Source organism: Pinus tabuliformis, chromosome 9 (assembly GCF_031772625.1).
Source record: "Pinus tabuliformis cultivar Carrire ecotype Pingquan chromosome 9, CPIR1, whole genome shotgun sequence".
In the NCBI taxonomy this organism is placed as follows: domain Eukaryota; kingdom Viridiplantae; phylum Streptophyta; class Pinopsida; order Pinales; family Pinaceae; genus Pinus; species Pinus tabuliformis.
In genome coordinates, this window is record NC_142307.1 from 195,518,112 (window position 1) to 195,536,809 (window position 18,698).

At 39.1% G+C, this 18,698-nt stretch overlaps 1 protein-coding gene across 3 annotated transcripts in view; it reads right to left on the reverse strand.

The window, feature by feature from the left end:
• Positions 1-3,818: 3,818 nt before the first annotated feature.
• Positions 3,819-18,698, reverse strand: part of LOC149147811 (serine/threonine-protein phosphatase PP1) — a 68,589-nt gene continuing 53,709 nt past the window's right edge. For all 3 annotated transcript variants that reach the window (XR_016263706.1, XM_089445801.1, XM_089445800.1), the window contains one exon: positions 3,819-4,392. Coding sequence is in view for 1 of the 3 variants with exons in the window: in XM_089445800.1 (XP_089301926.1) it covers positions 4,369-4,392 (24 nt within the window). In the remaining 2 variants the exon portion in view is untranslated. The remainder of the gene's footprint in view (positions 4,393-18,698) is intronic.

Consider the following 18,698-nt stretch of genomic DNA (forward strand, 5'->3'; position numbering starts at 1 on the left):
TCCTCGATCCATTGCCTCTTGGTCCCCTTCCAAGAAAATATCCTTAGACAAATTCTTCATTTTATGATCCCTCCATTTTGGGAGTACTACTGTTGAATACCTATGGTGTTTTTACTGAAGCACGTGATAAGTTGGAGAAATGACAGTAGTCCACTAATAAAATTATAAAATACCCCTCAAAATGCCATATATGTCTCCCAATTGGTGGCAGGTTGGTGGCAGGTTCTTGTTACTCTAAAAAAAATTGGGAGATACTCAACACCAAAATCCCTAAGTAGTTGAGATCCTAAAATTCTGTTCTTCTCCGAGGCGTTCGAAGCCAAAGGGGATGCAAAATTAATTTCCAAGTCTTGGTCTATGCCAAAAAACATTTAATGAAAAATATATCTAGCCCACGAATAGCATGAATTAGATTGAGGACCCTTCCATGAATACGAGGTCTTTTGATCATATGAAAATCAGTGGTGCCAACTTTCCCTTCAGTGAGGAATTACGCTAGCGTGTCGGGAATGGCCTTTCAATCCAGTTGGAAAGGGAAGCTTGGATTGAAATGAGTACATGATGTAGGTTCTGTTTCTTGAAGATGCATTGAAACTAAAAGGTTTAGTGATCCATGCAAAGGTTTTCAACGTAGAATCAGTGAGCAAATGGTTTTCGGGATGCCCTCCTAGAGAAGTGCGGTTTGGATGAGTCAAACCTTGAATTTTGGCTGCCTTTCGAATCTTAGAATTTCAGGATCATCTACTGCTCTATCTAATGAAGGAGATATTCCTAAGACGAAATGCAAACCCGACAGATGGGGAATATCGGCAGTATGCTAGCATTTCACACTCCAAAGCCACGAGAGAAAGAATAGTAGTGGAACCTAACCTAGAAGTACCAATGTCAACCACAGTCCGAGATTCCTAAGTGGCAATCTTCATGTAGTTAGTCTGGAGCAGGGATCATTTTTATCCTCAAATCATGCAGACTTCAATTACATTTCTCTTCTATCATTTCCCAAAGCAATATGATGCTACAGTCGAAGTTAGCACTAGAGCTGCAATGACAACATCGTTATATACGTTGATCCAAAATAGGTATGGCTGGTTCGATGGGTTTTCTCCAGATATAATATATATCTCAAATCTGCTATTTTCTATGCCCGTAGGCTGACAACGTCCTTCAAAGAAATCAGGTTTGAGCTCACATTATGAATGAATAACCAAGACACGGATCAGACCACCAAGACCACTTGTGGGTTGCAGGATGGACTGCTGACATCACCAGAACTGATCAATGGAGATGAGATCATCAAGGATCAATCCCTGTCTTGAGTGCTGAGGTTGTACGTGACTTTTCCTGGGGAGGTAGGCAATGATGCCCACTTCGGGATCCTGGCTTGACTCTTGTGCAGTGAAGAACTTTCTTATTGATTTGTTAAGTTGGATAAGTTGATCATAAACCTCTGTAAATCATCTAAGGCAAAAGTTTGTATCCTTCTTTTGTAATGAGAAGTGCATTCACAGACTTTGGAGAAACAGTCATGGCTGTATCTTTTTTTTCAATAAAAGGATACTAAATATTTTCTGCAGGCAATCTATCTATCTATATATATATATATAAGAAAGTAATTGACAATGACATTTATGGATTTGGAAATAATGTCAAAAATAAAAATAAAAAAATTCATTATTATTAACCTTAAGACATGAAATGTGAACATTCAAAATAAGTGCACGCTACTATCTAGACTCTATATATTAGATTCAAAGTATAAAGCTCAACGTCATTAATATCTTGTATTTGAATTGCATTCCAATCTTTGAGGTGATAGATAGGCGGATCCCGTTATTTCAATCACATCAATCACTCTCTGGAAAATGAATGCTGGATATGATATCTTGATCAGATGTTCTTACACAGAAATCCATACAATCAGTTAAAGCAAAGAAGCAGCTCATTGGTCTGAGTGTATCCATTTTTATCCTATTAAAACACAGATATCTTGAAACAGGAAAGTTTCTGAAAATGGGTATAGTTTAACGAAAAGCGAGTTTGGGAATGGCAGTGTATATAGTTCGAATATGTAGATTAATAGATAGATATCATCACTGTAATTCTAAAAACTCAAAAATCCTAAGCTTTGGATTCAAACCCTACTCGTGGATCCTCTTTTTATTCTTATGTTTTGGTGAATGTTTGTTCATAATGTAATGTCTAATACTTCTCCCACTCCCACTTTATATGCATACACTATGCTTCGATAAATGTTTCCTTGGAATGTAATGTCCAATTATGGAATGCATGTCTAATACTTGTCCCTCCCCCCTACATGTATTTAGGTAGGAGAGTGAGAGTCACCATATATAGAAATAGTGAGGAAGAACATATATAGAGAGGAAGAGGGAGGAGTCCTTTAATTCTCCTTCTCCCTCTATATAAAAAGGAGGAGAAGTCCCTTTATTCTCTATATATAGGGAAAGGGAGAATGTAGGAGCTTCTCCCTCACACGCTATATATAGAGAGGGAAAGGGAGATATGAATTCACCAGAACAATATATATGGTGAGGGAGAAGTGTTAGATATTACATTCCAAACAACCACCAAAAGATAAAAAATAAGACGATCCACGAATAGGGCTTGAATGCAATGTTTAAGGTATAGATATTTTTAGGATTCCAGTAGTGTTCTGTTATGTTTGCCTTACATGGTTTTTTAGGGATAGAGGTCCAGATATGTGTAATACATATCCAGCATGTATCCTCATTGTGCCATGGTTGTATCCAGATTTGGATATGCCATATCCTTGTAAAGATACCCCTTATCCAGATCCAGAGAGTATTGGAGTAGTACCTGTATCCAGAAGGTGGTGGCATATCCTAGGCACTGCACAAGCATATCCAGGATCATACATTTCAAGCATTGGTAAATTCTGAAGTAGATAAATCGAAAATGAGAACACTAGAGAGTCTATATTACAGATATGTCTAGAACAGGTAAATTCAAAGCAATGCGCAGCTTCCCATGATTTGAGAAATAGTCATCAGAAACTACTTAGTGAGTAGGATATATCTCCTAACTATTTTGCTAATATAACTTCGCATAACTTGTAAAATAATTCTTCACATATTGGAGAAAGTCAATCACCGAACCTACTGCCTTAAAATTCTATTATGCAATGAGTAATATACCAATATCTAATTTATCGCCTTGATTTCTCCTGTCATTGCTCCTTTATTTGACCATCTCTGCATATCTCTCTCTGAAATTCTCTTTTCTCCTTAATCTCCTCTCTCAGGTGTGGTCTTAAGCTATGGCACGAAATTAATGTAAAAACTTGAATGAATTGGTCAATTCAAAAAGTCAACGTCTTAATGCCTTTTTCTCATGAAACTTGGTACTACAGCGGAAAAACAAAAAAAATCAATAGAAAGTAAACTGCCTTGTCAGCAGCAGTGGAAGTGCTGCTTTCTTAGCCCCTGTGCCAGCTCACAATGGCAGAGTTTAACAATACACTAGAAATGTAATAAGAAAAGTTATCATCAAATCCCAAAAACTACAAAAACTCGAATCACTTAACCGCTACAAGATGAACAAATTTCAAACCCTGTAAGACTTTCTAACATTACAGAAGCCAGTACAGCAAGAACAGCAAAGCCAAATGCTAACTATCTTGGAAGATGAATAATATTTGGCAGCTTGAATGGAAGTCGCAGAGACCCAAATCAACCTCTCCAACTCTCCAAGCAACATTACACAAAACACAGAATTCATCCATAGCAATCCCAATGCCAGATAAGCGTAAAATAGCAGTTTCTCCCATGCAATGCCTGTGGTTGTTCAGAAGCACTAAATTTACTAGTCACTATCACAACTTGCACAAATGCTTATACAATGCCTCATACAGAAACCTTCTCCAAAATAGTGCATTGACACTGGAAACAACTAATCAGAGAAATCAGTTCATGATTCTCTGCCACACTGCTCAAAACAGTACCTTACAATAAAGTCATGTATGATGTAGCAGTACAATATTGACCAATGCCAACATGGTTGAAATATAAGCGAGAACATTAACACACTCCTGTTACTAATGTACATAAAAAAATGCACAACACTTTATGAACTTGTATGCAATCATTCTAAAATCTCCAGAGCTTTTTATAGCTTGTATGCTTTTCTTTGCACATTTAATGATCAATATAAATTTGCCCCTAGAAGGAACTTCCAAAAAGCATCACCTTCAGAAGCTATTAAAGCTTTATACCCAATATATGGGCATGAATTAATATAATCTGTTGCAAAGTTGTAACTAATGCCACTGGCACCTCACTTGCTTAGCCAAGATAATTTCATAGAACTTTGACCTACTGCAACCTGTACAAGCTATCCTTTGGCCCCCAGGAAAGACTGTCAACACAGTAAATATTTAACTTCGTCAGATTTTATTTTATTTCTCATTGGAATGTGCAAAATATAGCCCATTAAATATTCGTTTTTCAAAAGGTTCAAACGTGCCAAACAAGGTACACGAGCATTGGTACATATCTAAAATAGTCACTAGATATCTCTTAATAAACATATTCAAGGTTGAAAAAAGCCACCAATCAGAATTCATGACAAACATTATCCAAACATGAGCTTTCAAGCACCAAGATACAAATCTTATAGGCAGAATCAAACTATATTCAAAATCGAGCAATGAAGACATTCCAATCTGCATTACCAAATAAAATAGAAATATAGTCAATCAACTGAAACAAGGGATATCTACTCGTAGGTTTACAATTTGTAAACAGAGTAAACAAATTTCAAAACATTAGAGAGTTCTTATATTAATGATCCTACGAACAAAGCAAAAAAATTTGAAGCCCACAAAACCTTGAAGAAAATCAGATAACACGAAAGAAAGAGGGATCAAATCCTTCTAGGCACAAACCATTTCTAGAGTGCAAAACTTAAGGACCACATGGATAACAATCAACATAAAACTCATATTTTTCACTGTGACACCTTTAAATGCTAAACACAGAAGCAAACGAAACACAATCAAGAAATTGCCCATTCCACATCAACTATGAACATTGTTACACAATCCAACAGATTTTATAAGGGCTGTTAAATATGTGTTACTTCCATATTTAAGTGATCTTTCTCTTCTAAATATCATAGTTGTGAGACTCATGAAAGTTTTAATGAGTTATTCCCAAGATGAGAAATCACCCAAAACTCATCTGAAACTTGCCAGCTGGGCAATGAGAGCCAAACTAAGCTGAAAGCCCCTCATACTCACAAACTAGACTCCTGTTCAGACCTGCTGACACCAGGCAGAAAACAAATAGAAAAGGCCAAATGGTCAGTTTTGGAAGAATAAAATGAGCGGGAAAAACATCTAATGAAAAGCTAAAGCCATATAAGCCAAAAGGAAACATTGTTTGATTTCCATGGGTCGAGACCAAAAACCAAATCCACAGTCTAAGAGGATTTGGAAGCTATGCCATCTCTAAGAGATCGATTAGGCAAAGCATTTTGTTTTCGGTTGTCCTATTTACTACAAGCTTCAGGGGAGATTCCTCTAGCTATTCCATGTCTTAGAGGGTTCCGTTGTCATTTCTTTTCACCGTGCCAACCAAAAATGCATTCCACTGTAAGGCAATGATCCACAGATGGGAGATTTTGCATACATAGCCTATCCAAACTACAAAACTGCCAAGCTCATTATTTCTTTCTTTCAGTGTAGCTCAACGCTCTGCCAATAAGCATCAGTCAAAATCTTTACTGCTTGACCCTATTGCTCGTGAATATGTTAAACAATGGACTTTGTCCCACATCACCAACAAGCACCTTGCTCTTAGGAGACCTCAGCATCAGACTTGTGCCACAGAGATCACTATCCATCAGGTCCACTCAAGCAACTATATACTATCAAGAGGTTTTATCCTCAGCGTCGAATGTCAGCAGAGATGATTCATTTTGATCTAGAGTGCCCAGCACTGTGGAACCAAGGCCATGTACTCTCCAAAAGACAACATTGCTAAGTTAAACTGAACCGGATACAGGAACAGGGTTTGAAACGGATACGATAAATTTTCAAAAAATCCAGATACGATACAGCAAGTAAACGGCATATATATATATATATATATATATATAAGACAAAATAAAAGTTTCATATTACCATTCATCTTTTAGTCTTTAGAATCTATATTCTATATTTAAAAATACATAATCATCATCATCAATTCAGCATAAACATTGTCATCATCATCAATGATTATTATAACTTTCAACATATCATCAAATTTCTGTTTCAAATTTCAATCATCAACATCATCACCAAAATTAATAATGCACACTACATAGTACAAAGTACAAAATGAACTATGACTGGCAGTCTACTATCATATGACATATTATGGTATTCAATGTTCATTGTTCAAAAGTTTAAAACATCATCATAAATTACATTTACATATCATCAAATATGTCTTCATCCATGTAATTAAGATCCACGTCCTCTCGAGGAGTGGAAGCATTACCGCCATGTCCACTTAAAGATCCAACTATTGGTGCCTCTTCATCAAACAGTCATATGAGACATGGCATTCGATGTCATATCCAAGTCAGGCAACTTTGCTTCCACATCCCATAATTTGGTGGGCCCAAATTTGTATTCGCCACTCTTGTGTGATCGAAGGCGAAGGTTCAAATGACATACACTAGTCCCTCAGCCTTCTTGGAGCCCTATCTGTTTCGCTTCACCGAATGGATGAAGCCATATGTACTCCAATTCCTTTCTGTTGAAGAGGAACTAGCAACCTATGACAAGATCCTGATGGCTAATTTTTGAATATGTGGAAGTTCCCCACTATAGTAGTTCCACCAATCAATTGGACATAATCTGGTCTTCTCTGGCATAGAATCATAATCTGCAGCCAAACCCTCTGGGTCCCACAAAATGAGCAAACTCTGAACGAATCTGAATCCCAATATCAGGATCTAAAAATACCTTTCTAAAAGCTTTCATGAATCCTTGTGACACTTTTGGGTCTTTGTTTGCTGCAGTTCTCTCTTAATCACTTAGCAACTCTGCAGAACAATATTTTGGACTCACTTCATAGGCCAAAAGGTGGAATCGGGTGGTCATCTTGTTTCGCCTTGGCATTTGTAACCACCCTTATCTTTTCTATCATGGAGTCAATGCCCTCATACCATAGTTTTAAAACTCGGACTCAGATGTTGATTTGTGTAGCTTGGGAGGTACTCCAAGCCCTAGGGTTTGGGGTTTGGAGGGCAAAGCACCACAAGGGTCACTTGAGGGCTTGGAACCCAAGGTAGGGGTTTTCCACCCATCGGGATTTGGGCCCAAACGATGATGAATTTGAGCATGAGAAAAATTGAGGTGATAGAGCTTGGTGTGCCGATTCCAACGCTCCAAAGATCACTCAAATCGGAGCTCTAGAAACGAAGATACGAATTTTTGAAGTTGACAATTAATTAATGGACAGTCAAGTCATGTAGGCTTTAAATGAATTCGTCCAAGGGACATGTATTTTCATCAATTCATGGAGCCCTCTTTATGTATATATATAGAGGTGCAGTGGAGGACTATTCCTCATCCATCTTGTGCAACGCAAACTCAAGGAGAGCAGCTCATTGAGGAGGAGTTGGACTCGTTGGATAACTTTTCAGTGCCCTAGCCCCAGCAATAGAATGAAGGAACAGCGAGGGTATATGAGCTGTTTCAGGGGTCTGTTTCAAGGTCAGAATTGCTGGTGGAAGAGCCGCAGCCCTGTTCTTGTAGGCTGCAGCCAAGGCAGGGCCAGCGAGGCTGTTTGGAGACTCTTTGGAGGGTGACAGTCCTCCCAAGAGGATGTCGCAGCCCTAGTTAGGGTGTTGTATGGGTGCCGCAGTACTTTTAGGGAGACAGTCACTTGTTTTGGGCTGAAACTACTTTAAAAGAGCAGCATGAAGGGCAGCATATACTTGGAGGACAGCCACAGAAAATAGGAGCAATTCTGGGCTAGTTTGTTGGGTTGTTAGGGACTGTGGTTAGTGCCCTGACCTGTCCCAGAATGGCAGCATTGCAGCAAGTTCAGAACAGCAGCATTTGGAGGTGCGTTGGGTCAAGGAGTTGACCGGATTTGGATCAGAATTGGAGCAGCCTGTAGGAGCTGTGTATTGGGATTGTCTTGAGCGATAAAATACCCCAATTAGGAGCAGATCTTGCAGCGGAGGATTGGGCATCATTGGTCTTATGGAGGGCAGCGTGTTGATAGCCCAAAGTAGCCCTCGACTAGCTATCTTGAGGTGATGAAGAGGAGCTGAAGATTGGTTGAAGTTTGGTGCCGAAGAGAAAGTGACAATTCCAAGAAGGGCGTAGTTCACCGTACAAGGATTGTTGCAATTGTGAGCGTCAGGATCTGGGCAAGTGTTGCGAGCAATGACAATGATGACGAGATACTTCCTGGTCTTGGAAGTACCTCCCTCGCTAAGAGGGAGTTTTGATTTGTGTAGCTTGAGAGGTACTCCAAGCCCTAGGATACAAGGTTTGGAGGGTAAAGCACCACAAGGGTCACTTGTGGTCTTGGAACCCAAGGTAAGGGTTTTGCACCCATCAAGATTTGGGCCAACACCATGATGAATTTGAGCATGAGAGAATTTGAGGTGATAGAGCTTGGCGTGCCGATTCCAGTGCTCCAAAGATCACTCAAATCGAAGCTCTAGAAATGAAGATATGAATTTTTGAAGTTAACAATTAATTAATCGACAATCAAGTCATGTAGCCTTGAAATGAATTTGTCCAAGAGACATGTCTTTTCATCAATTCATGGAGCCCTCTTTATGTGTATATATAGAGGTGAAGTGGAGGACTATTCCTCATCCATCTTGTGCAACACAAACTCAAGGAGAGCAACTCATTGAGGAGGACTCGTTGGAGGAGGACTATTTTGTGCCCTAGCCACAGCAATAGAAGGAAGGAACAGCGAGGGTATACGAATTGTTTCAGGGGTCTGTTTCAAGGGCAGAATTTTTGGTGGAAGAGCCACAGCCCCGTTCTTGTAGGTCACCGCCAAGGCAGGGCCAGCGAGGCTGTTTGGAGACTTTTTGTAGGGTGGACAGTCCTCCCAAGAGGATGTCGCAACCCTAGTTAGGGTGTTGTAGGGTGCCACAATACTTTAGGAAGACAGTCCCTTGTTTTGGGCTAAAACTACCTTAAAAGAGCAGCATGAAGGGCAGCATATACTTGGAGGACAACCACAACAAAGAGGAGCAATTATGGGCTAGTTTGATGGGTTGTTAGGGACTGTGGTTAGTGCCCTAACCAATCCCAGAATTGCAGTATTGCAGCAAGTTCAGAACAGAGGCGTTTGGAGGTGCGTTGGGTCAAGGAGTTGATCGGATTTGGATCAGAATTGGAGCAGCTTGTGGGAGCTGTGTATTGGGATTGTCTTGAGCGATAAAAAACGCAGTTGTCTATAACGCGACTTTTTGAAAGTCTTTCTGGCAGGTTTTTCCGGTCGAAATCCGGCAGGAATTTATTGGAATCGCAAGTTTGATAGCTAGTTTCTGCACAATGAAAGCGTCCCAGGGGTTTTCCAGGGTGCTGAATCCAAATATGCAGTTAAAAAACCATTTTAACTGCAACAAATCAAGATTCAGCCTCAATTTCTTCCGCCGGATTCCGTCACCGGAATCTCCAAAAAGTCACATTATAGACAACTCCATAAAAAACCCCAATTACGAGCGGATCTTGCAGTGGAGGATTGGGCATCATTGGTCTGGTGGAGGGCAGCGTTTTAATAGCCCAAAGTAGCCCTACACGAGCTCTCTTGAACTGACAAAGAGGAGTTGAAGATTGAGTGAAGTTTGGTGCCGAAGTGCAGTACCTTGATGGACAAAGGTGACTGCTAGCCTGGCAGATTGGAGCTCGAGAATTGGCCAACCCAAAGAGCAAATTGGATAAGCTCGTTTACATGCTATAGAAGTGACATGCAATAGTGTTAGGTGGCAGCCCTCCTAGAGTCTCGATGTATTGTCCTTTGAAGGACTAAGGGGCAGTTAGTGAGCAGTACGTGAGCGAAGGACCGGCAGGATACAACATTGAGTCTGCACAGCATGTTTGTCATTGTATCTTGTATACCATAAGACTATTGCAGTTGTACTATTCAAATTGGTTTAACATAACGAAGATTGGGTTGTACATTATTGTACAATAACTATTAAAAATTGTGTATACTTGTGCATATGTGATTATTGATTTATATTTTCCATTGTGCAAAGTAGTTCTGGTTGAGAATCTTGGTTTGGTAACGTCAATGGTTTTAAGACTCTAACCTAGACCCAAGGTCGTGGAAATTCAACATCAGATTCGGAACCAGCCAAGGGTTGACTCTGACTCGGTATCGACTCAGCCTAGTTGATTTCAATGACTCGCTCTGTTGAAGAATCTAAGGCAATCAGTATTTGTAGGATTCTTCTAGGCTTGATAACAATTTGTGAAATGCTTTTACAATTTATCTTATAGCTTGATCTTCTTCGTGTTTATTAGTGTGTGAGATTACTTCATCAAACTGCTACCAAAAACAAAGAGACAAGAACACAAGATGTTGGCTTTTTGCCAGCGCCAAAACCTCTCCCTCCTGGAGAGGAAAACCCACTCAAAATTCTTCTTATAGAGATTCCAATTGATGAATACCAAGACCCTTGACAAAAGTGTTTGACTCAAGACTACCTCCAAGATACTTGTCACTATCCCCTGCAGTCTTCGCCTTCAAGTTACAGACTTTTATTTTCACACTACGTTGCTACAGAACTCTTCCTTCACACTGCTATATCACAGTGTTACTTCAGACCTCGGTCTCCTTTTTCCTTCGTTGACTAGGCACAGTCCTCGGTCTCTAGTGTTCTCTTCTTTCTCGACTTTTACAGTTCAACGATGACAGTATCAATATACTGTTGTGACAGTCTTATAGCATTCTTTAGATTTCGGTCTCCTTTCGTTGTCTTGTTATAGTCCTCGGCTATAGTAGTTTTTCTCTTCTTCAGTTACCTTAGTTCTTCGCTTTTCCACAAGTCTGTTGCTTCATCTTTATGGTATTGTCTTGTGACAGTCCTTTACTTCTTCGCTATGATGGGACAGAGTCTATCCGAGACTTCTGAGATATATGAAACAATCCTTCATCGAGAGCCTTGACGTATGTATGCGTGACAGAATTTATCGAGAGTCTTGAGATATATATATGTGAGACAGAATTTATCGAGAGCCTTGAGATATATATATATATATATACACACACACATGAGACAGACTTCACCAAGATGTATGTTACTTCCTTTGTTTATTGTATGGTGTCTTAGCTTCTTCGTTTAATACACAGAGATGTCCGAACTTCACCGAGAGGAAGACTATTATCTGAGTTTCACCGAGAGGAAGGTATGTCACTGTATTTCTTCTTCGTTGCTTCTTCAGAGATTGATCTGAAGTTTTGCCTTTGTAATGCCACTTCATGTGTTATATATATGGGTCAGCGTCATACATTAGGCCGACATGTAAACCATAAGTTGGGCCAACATATCAAGGAGATCACTGTCTTTATGAAGCTGACTTGCAAGGGATAGTGACACTTGTTTGGAGCATAGATCTTTTGACAACATGACTTTGACAATACTTATGTTAAGACATCAAGAAAATGTCTTTGACCTATGGTAAACATATCTTGCTCATGAAACCCATGATGTAAGAAATAGTAATTGTTTCTTTTCTTTACATAATATTTACAAGTCATAATGAAACCGAACCCAATTACATTTTCTTCAACGCGCTCTTTGTAAAAAATACATTAAATATTTATTTTGTTATGAAAAAACATATTTTTAAAGATTTTTCATTCATGTTTCCAAACTCAAAGCATTAGAATATAGAGAGAAGACAATATATGCTCAAAGTATGCTCATGTACTTATCTATTATATCAAATGGCACCCAGTGCATTGTCCAATACATGTAATATATAGAGATCAGAACAAAAGCACATAACCAAGGAGGCTCTAAATGGTCTCTACAACAAAACATCACTAGTCACTACTGCTAGAGAATCCAACATCATCTGGCTCAAACTCTGAATTGGAGTCAAACAAGGAAACCCATGGCTCCTCCTCTCCATCAAGATCTCCAACTGCAATTGTAGTAGTAGCACTAGCAGTAGTGAGAAAACCAACTCCAACTCTTCACAAACACCTCACAAATGCTCACACAAATGCAATGAGATAATTGTGAGGAAATGTGAGGGGGTTGGGTCACTTTTATTGGCTTGGGGGAGGGGTATAGGCACTAACAAAAAAAACCAAGAAAAAACTCACTTTGAAGTCCACTTTGCTACCCTTTTTCTCCGCAGCCTAGGTCAGCTGGTTTAATACAAGCTCGGTCAAGCCGACCAGTCCGTTACCGAACCAGCCGAGTTGGTGACAGGCTCGATCAGTTTGGTAACAGACCGGTCGGCTGATCGTTTTTTCTACCGCGCTGGCTCGGGCAAGGGCATGGCTTGGTCAACTAAGCCGAATCCTATAAGGACCAGCCTAGTTTTAAAACTATGTCTCATACACCTCTCTGAAATTAGGCATATCTGTGTCAAACATGCATAGCAAATCCACATTTAGCTTAGTAAATGCCAAGAGGTACTCCACCCTATCCCACCATTCATCATCAACAACCCAAAACTATAACACAAATCCAAATCCTATTTGCTATTTGCTATGAAACTCTTTTATCCAACTGCCGCACCAATCGAGTCATAAAAAATGTTATATATTTTATTGATGAGAGGCAATTCCAACTAATACGGATGTTTCCTTTTCCTTTTAATCGTGGTCCTTGTTACCCACCATAGTTGGGTAACCCACAGGAAAAAAAATTATCCTCATTTGATAGTCAACCAACCAACTGACCTATGATGGTCTATAGATGGCATAATGTGAAAGTTCTCCACCCATTGCTCTGGTCAATGTTCTCCCCCATATAACATTTTTCTTGAAGGAAGGTGGGTCATCTAACAACAAGCACTCTTACAATTTTAGCAACCATATGCTTTCATCTAATGTTATGGCCATATTAATATGAATCACAAGGAAAATTGAATGGTTAATTGTTCTTGATTGTATCCTTGTTCCCACACTTCACCTCGTAGGTCAGCCTTTGACTCTAGTTCAGTGAGACCTCCTTTGAGGCCTTATGGTTTAGGAAGGGCACCAATGGAGACGCACTGATTGATATAGCATGTCCAGGGTAATCCATACTTACCACCTTCCATCTTTCATGATTATGCAGCTCCATTCTTTGGGTTGATTGTCACTTGTCATTGGAATTGGCACCTTATATCCACATCCTTGAGTCAAGACCCTCAAACTTGGCCCCGAAGGTTAATGCAGTTGAAAGGACGATAAAAGTATATAAAGCCACACTAAAAGAAAATATAAAATGCAAAAGATGGTTGGGATTTATTTAGCAATTGGGAAAACGCCTCACATGAGCTAAACCCCCCTCATTAGCCATCACCCAGTTCCCCAAGCATTTAATGCTTGATCTAAAGGAACTCTTGAATGCCCCAACCCCGACGAGCGAGAAACTACTGCATCCTTGAGGGGTGTTGGAAAAGCACAAAGCGATCTTGGTCTCTTGAGTTATGCACCAAGGAAAGATAAATCATTAAAGTAAAAGACACACCAAATGGGTGCAAAAAAAAGGTCGAGGAAAGGGAAAATTCATGCCTCCGTGATTGGCCTCCCCCTCCCCCTTGCATCATTATACTCAAGATGTTGGACCTCCATTAGCTAGCCTCATGGTTGTGGCATCTTCCTTTAAGTCTTTCCCACTCCATGTCCAACTTATCACAGGAATCTATGGATTAATGGGTATACCCAAGACATTTCACTCCCCTTGGGGGCTCAAAACACCCAATAGGGTTGTCGACCTAATCACCCCCAACATAAGTGAAGTAACTTGTTTATAGATCTTGAGCTAGTTTGACATTTGAAGGTAAGCTCTGTGTGAAGTATTTATGTGCCACTAGCATAAGGTATGGTCCATTATGATGCTTTAATGTTTTATGTCCCTAATGATGTTGATCTCACTTGATCTTCAAAGGTTTGTTCAAGTGGTATCAAACATGCAGTCGAGATCCTTTGAGGGATGGCTTAACTCCTTTCTAGCACATTCCAGAGGTTACTTTTCCTCGTTCTGAGAGCAAACATGACCTTGTCACCCCAATGTTGCCCTCTAAAGATGAGTGTTGGGCCTTAGTCAGCTTCTACATGATTATAATCCTCTTGATCTACCTCCAAATGCTAAGACATTGAGCTTAAGATCTTGGGCTTTGGACTACTTGATGATGTGTCGAGTGGACCCAAGACGCCCCCAGGCTAGCCTTGACCTTGTTTGATGGATGATGCCTTGTTTCGAAGCCCAAATGAGTATGGATGTCACTGAGATGACTTGGGAGAGCTATTCTTAATATGTCCCAACGCTTACCCTAAACAGTGCCAAATCACTCCTACATGCCTTAGAAGGGTGACATAGGCTTCTTTACGGATGATGTCATGGTTCAAGGGTGTCTTTTGGAGGTGCACACATGCATTTTGAGGATTTCTTGGATTAAGAACAACTCTTGGATTGTTTCATCACTTAATGAATTGTTGATCATTATGCAGAGGATGACATCACGGTGGAGGGTATTTCTTCCCACACTTTTGCGTTATTTTTGACATTTTGCTATGTTTTAGACTATGTTGCACAGGGACCCGTCCCCACCAAAATTCATGGTGTTTCCTTCGTCCCAACGATCTGTGTACTTTGGAACTCGTCAGAAACTTCCCTAATTAGGCAGGGACTCCATCGAGGACTTGGACAACTTCCAGACTGTCCCCCGGTCTTCCCTCCAAAAATCGGGAACTTTTCAGGGGACTCCAGGACATCCCCCAATATCATGCACATTAAACTTAAAAAAAATAATAACAAAAATTAAAACAAAAAACAAAAAAAAAAAAAAAAATTGAAAACCTAACTTCTAAACTTTAAAATTAAAAAACAAACTCTGAAACCTAAACCTATCGACTAAACTAAACCTATCTCATACACACTAAACTAAACCTACAACATACTACACACTACACTACACAGTTGTAGCGAAGGTAAACACTATTACAGAGACATGACAGCAAAGGTAAACACAGGTTACGAAGGTTGCGGGTAAACACAGGTTGCGAGGGTTGCATGTAAGAGGCGAGTGAAGTCTAAGACGGTGGGCGAAGGTAAACGTTGAACAAAGAACTCCATTCACGACGGCAAAGGTAAACGGAGCTAAGAGAACTTGAGCGAAGGTTGCAGGTGAGGTAAGAGTCGAGCGACAAGGTGAAGTCTAAGACTCTTAATTTGGGATTTATAATTAAATTTTAATGACTTATTCATTTTTATAATTTACAGTCACTATACTCCATGAATTAATTTGCCTTTAATTTGAACTTCTCTCTTTCTCCATGTTTGTAACAAACCTTTTCTTGGCATGAATCTTGGAAATTTTCTTAGGCCACAATCACCATGACTTTAATACCATGTTAAATATATGCAAGAGACAAGCATGAGAGACAAGATGAAAGATAAGATGATATATCAATGTGCTACTAAATTACTAGTGGTGTTGTCTATATACGTAGAAAGTTCCATTATTAGACGATATATCAATGTGCCACTAAATTACTAGTGGTGTTGTCTATATACGTAGCAAGTTCCATTATTCATTTTAGGAACCAAACAACCAATTCCCGGAATACATTAACATAAACATCACTTATTATAAATATTTATTTTTTTTCACTTCACGACATTATTACTTTTGTACATAACATTTATTACTCATGAAATAAACATTACAATGGCTAACTCATCTTTAATGCTTATTGTTATAAGGTAAATACTGTTAGAAAATCAGAAAGGTAGAAAGATTTTCTTATGTTGATAATTACTTGCGATATTCTTATGTTCTTATTAACTTTCTTATGTTCTTCTTTTATCTTTGTTTCATCAAGCAATTATCAAAAGAAAGCATAAGCCAGACTAAAATCCCTATATAGGGGAAAACCCAATCAAGAACTCTCCCTTCAGTAATTCAGATTGAGAGACCCTACACCAACAGACTTTCCTCTTCCACCAAGTCAACCTTCTAAGATGATATAGTAGTCTCTTCTTATCCAACAGCTCCATCCCAGCAACAATCCAGAAATTTGACTTCCCAGTTGTAGAATTTCGACCCCCGGCAACAGAATTTTGGCCCCCTTCCAGCAACTGCACTGTTTCACACGTGTGGGAAAGGGAGAGAACATTTTGACCTTTTATGCTTGAGAGAGACCTTCTTTGCTATCCTTCTTCTCTTCTTCCTTGAATTTCACACCTTTTTTTGGCCCCAAAAGTTGTAGATAGAACTTGTTGTGAGTGAGTGACAAATGAGGTTGAGTCTTTGCATTTATATAGTGATTTTGCTGCCCAGTTTTAGGCCGACTTGGTGGAGGAGGCTTAGAAGACTTATTTTAATATAAAATAAATTTCTTTCTTGACCAATAATTCCCAAGGGTTCTTTACATTATGACACAGACAAGGACACTTGACACAAACCCTAGAAACCTACGATGGAGGCTTTGACCTAAAAATAATTGACCCATGCTTTAATAAGTCAATTTTAATAATAATAAAATTTCCTTTTCTTTTTTTTGACAAATACATTATATGGAGACTTAAATACATTTATGAAGGACCAAACCTAGTTACATTCTTCAACACTCCCTCTTAACTAGGGAGGTATTCATAATTACAACTATATAGAGGTACATGGAAGATCTCCAATATGAACTACGAAGAGTTCAAGCACACTCAGTGTCACGGACTAGATACCTGACCAGGGTTATCTATCTAAGTGGGACTAAGATGGACTAAAGCTTTCAGCCAATCTAGGTACCATCAAGCTTACTAACTAAACATCAACCCAGGGATCTAGGAGTGTAACCAAGGTCAGAGCTACAAGACCGACACCACCCTCTCTCTACGGGATTTAGACATCAACACACAGGCCAACCAGATGTCCTCCCAAGCATCCGTCATTAGATGCTTCAAAACTCCTCAATAAACTATATATATCCATTTGTTCAAGCATGCTTCTCAAGTGTTCATCCATTTAAAGAAGGGTCTCTTTAATTGTACAATAATTCTACATACTCAAAATAAATCCTAGAAGTCCTCAATGGGGACTTTGACCTAAAACATGGTGACCCAAGCATGAAACCCATGCTTTAATAAGTCACAATGATAATAATAATAATTCTTTTCTTTATTCTTTTGACAAGTACATTATTGAAGACCGAACATAGTTACTTTTTCCAACAGAGACGTGATTCTCCCAGCTAGCATTTTAAACTAGTATATCATCCAAATAGACAATAACAAATGAATCTAGATAAGGGCGGAGTAAATCATTCATTAATCACATGAATGTAGTTGGTGCATTGCATAGACAAAATAGCATGACTAGCCACTTCTATAAACCTTTTCTAATTTTGAAGGTGATCTTCTAAGCATCTTCTTCTTTGAGAAGAACCTAGTGATACCTTGATTTTAAATACATTTTATTGAAATCTTTTGCTTGTTGCAAATGATCTAATAGATCATTAATCCCAAATAGGGGGACCTGTTCTTGAGCATAATCTTGTTTAACACTATGCAATCAATGTAATTCACCAAGTCCCATCCTTCTTTAGCACAATTATGATAGGTGACCCATAAGTTGAGGCACTTGGTTGAATAACACCATGCTCCAACAACTACTACAACTGCGTCCTCACCTTGCTTGCTTCCAGAATGAAATATCTATACATCCCGATATTTGGCAATGTAGAGTTCGACAATAGTTGGATTTCATGTTCCCCTTCCCTCTGTTGAAATGTGGTCGTCATTAATGTCAACCCAAGCAGCACCAAAAGAAGCCCTACCTTTGATGACACAAATGACAAGGCAAATTAAGGTTCTTGGGGTCTAGGTCATCTTCATTGGATAGTCTACGTCATGTCGATTCCAACAATATTTGGCACGTCAAGGGACTCCTCACAGTTTTAGAGATATGTCAAATTTAAGTTAATGTCCATCTTGTGGTCAAAATCCCCAATAAAAGATGATTTGGCAGCGCGTCATTAAACAGTTATTTAACTCATGGGCATAGAAGGATTTTCATTGAATTGTTATTATTAAAGGATTTTCATGGACTATTATATTAAATCAAATTTGGTCCAAAGGTTTTGGCTCGAAGCCAAAATACAAATTTTAAATTAAATATTATTTTGGCTTCCCTCCAAAATAATTCATGTTGGTTATCCTCGAGGATATCTCTTAAAATCTATATAAAGGCACTGATCTTCTCTCCAAGGTGCAAGAGAGGTAGCATGCATATCTTCTAACATTCATCTCTGAAATTTGACCTTGTGTAGTCCAACAAATCCTGAGCAGAGGTGAAGTTTTTTTCTTTTTTTGGTTCTTGAGTATGGTTGTCATTGGGTCTTCTACACTTGTTTTGCAAGTGGATTTTGTATAAGCAGAAGTCTATTACAATCGCTTTCTGGGATCACATTGAAAGTGTTAAGCAATTGATCCATGGCATTTGAGGCATGTTTCAAACTCTAAGG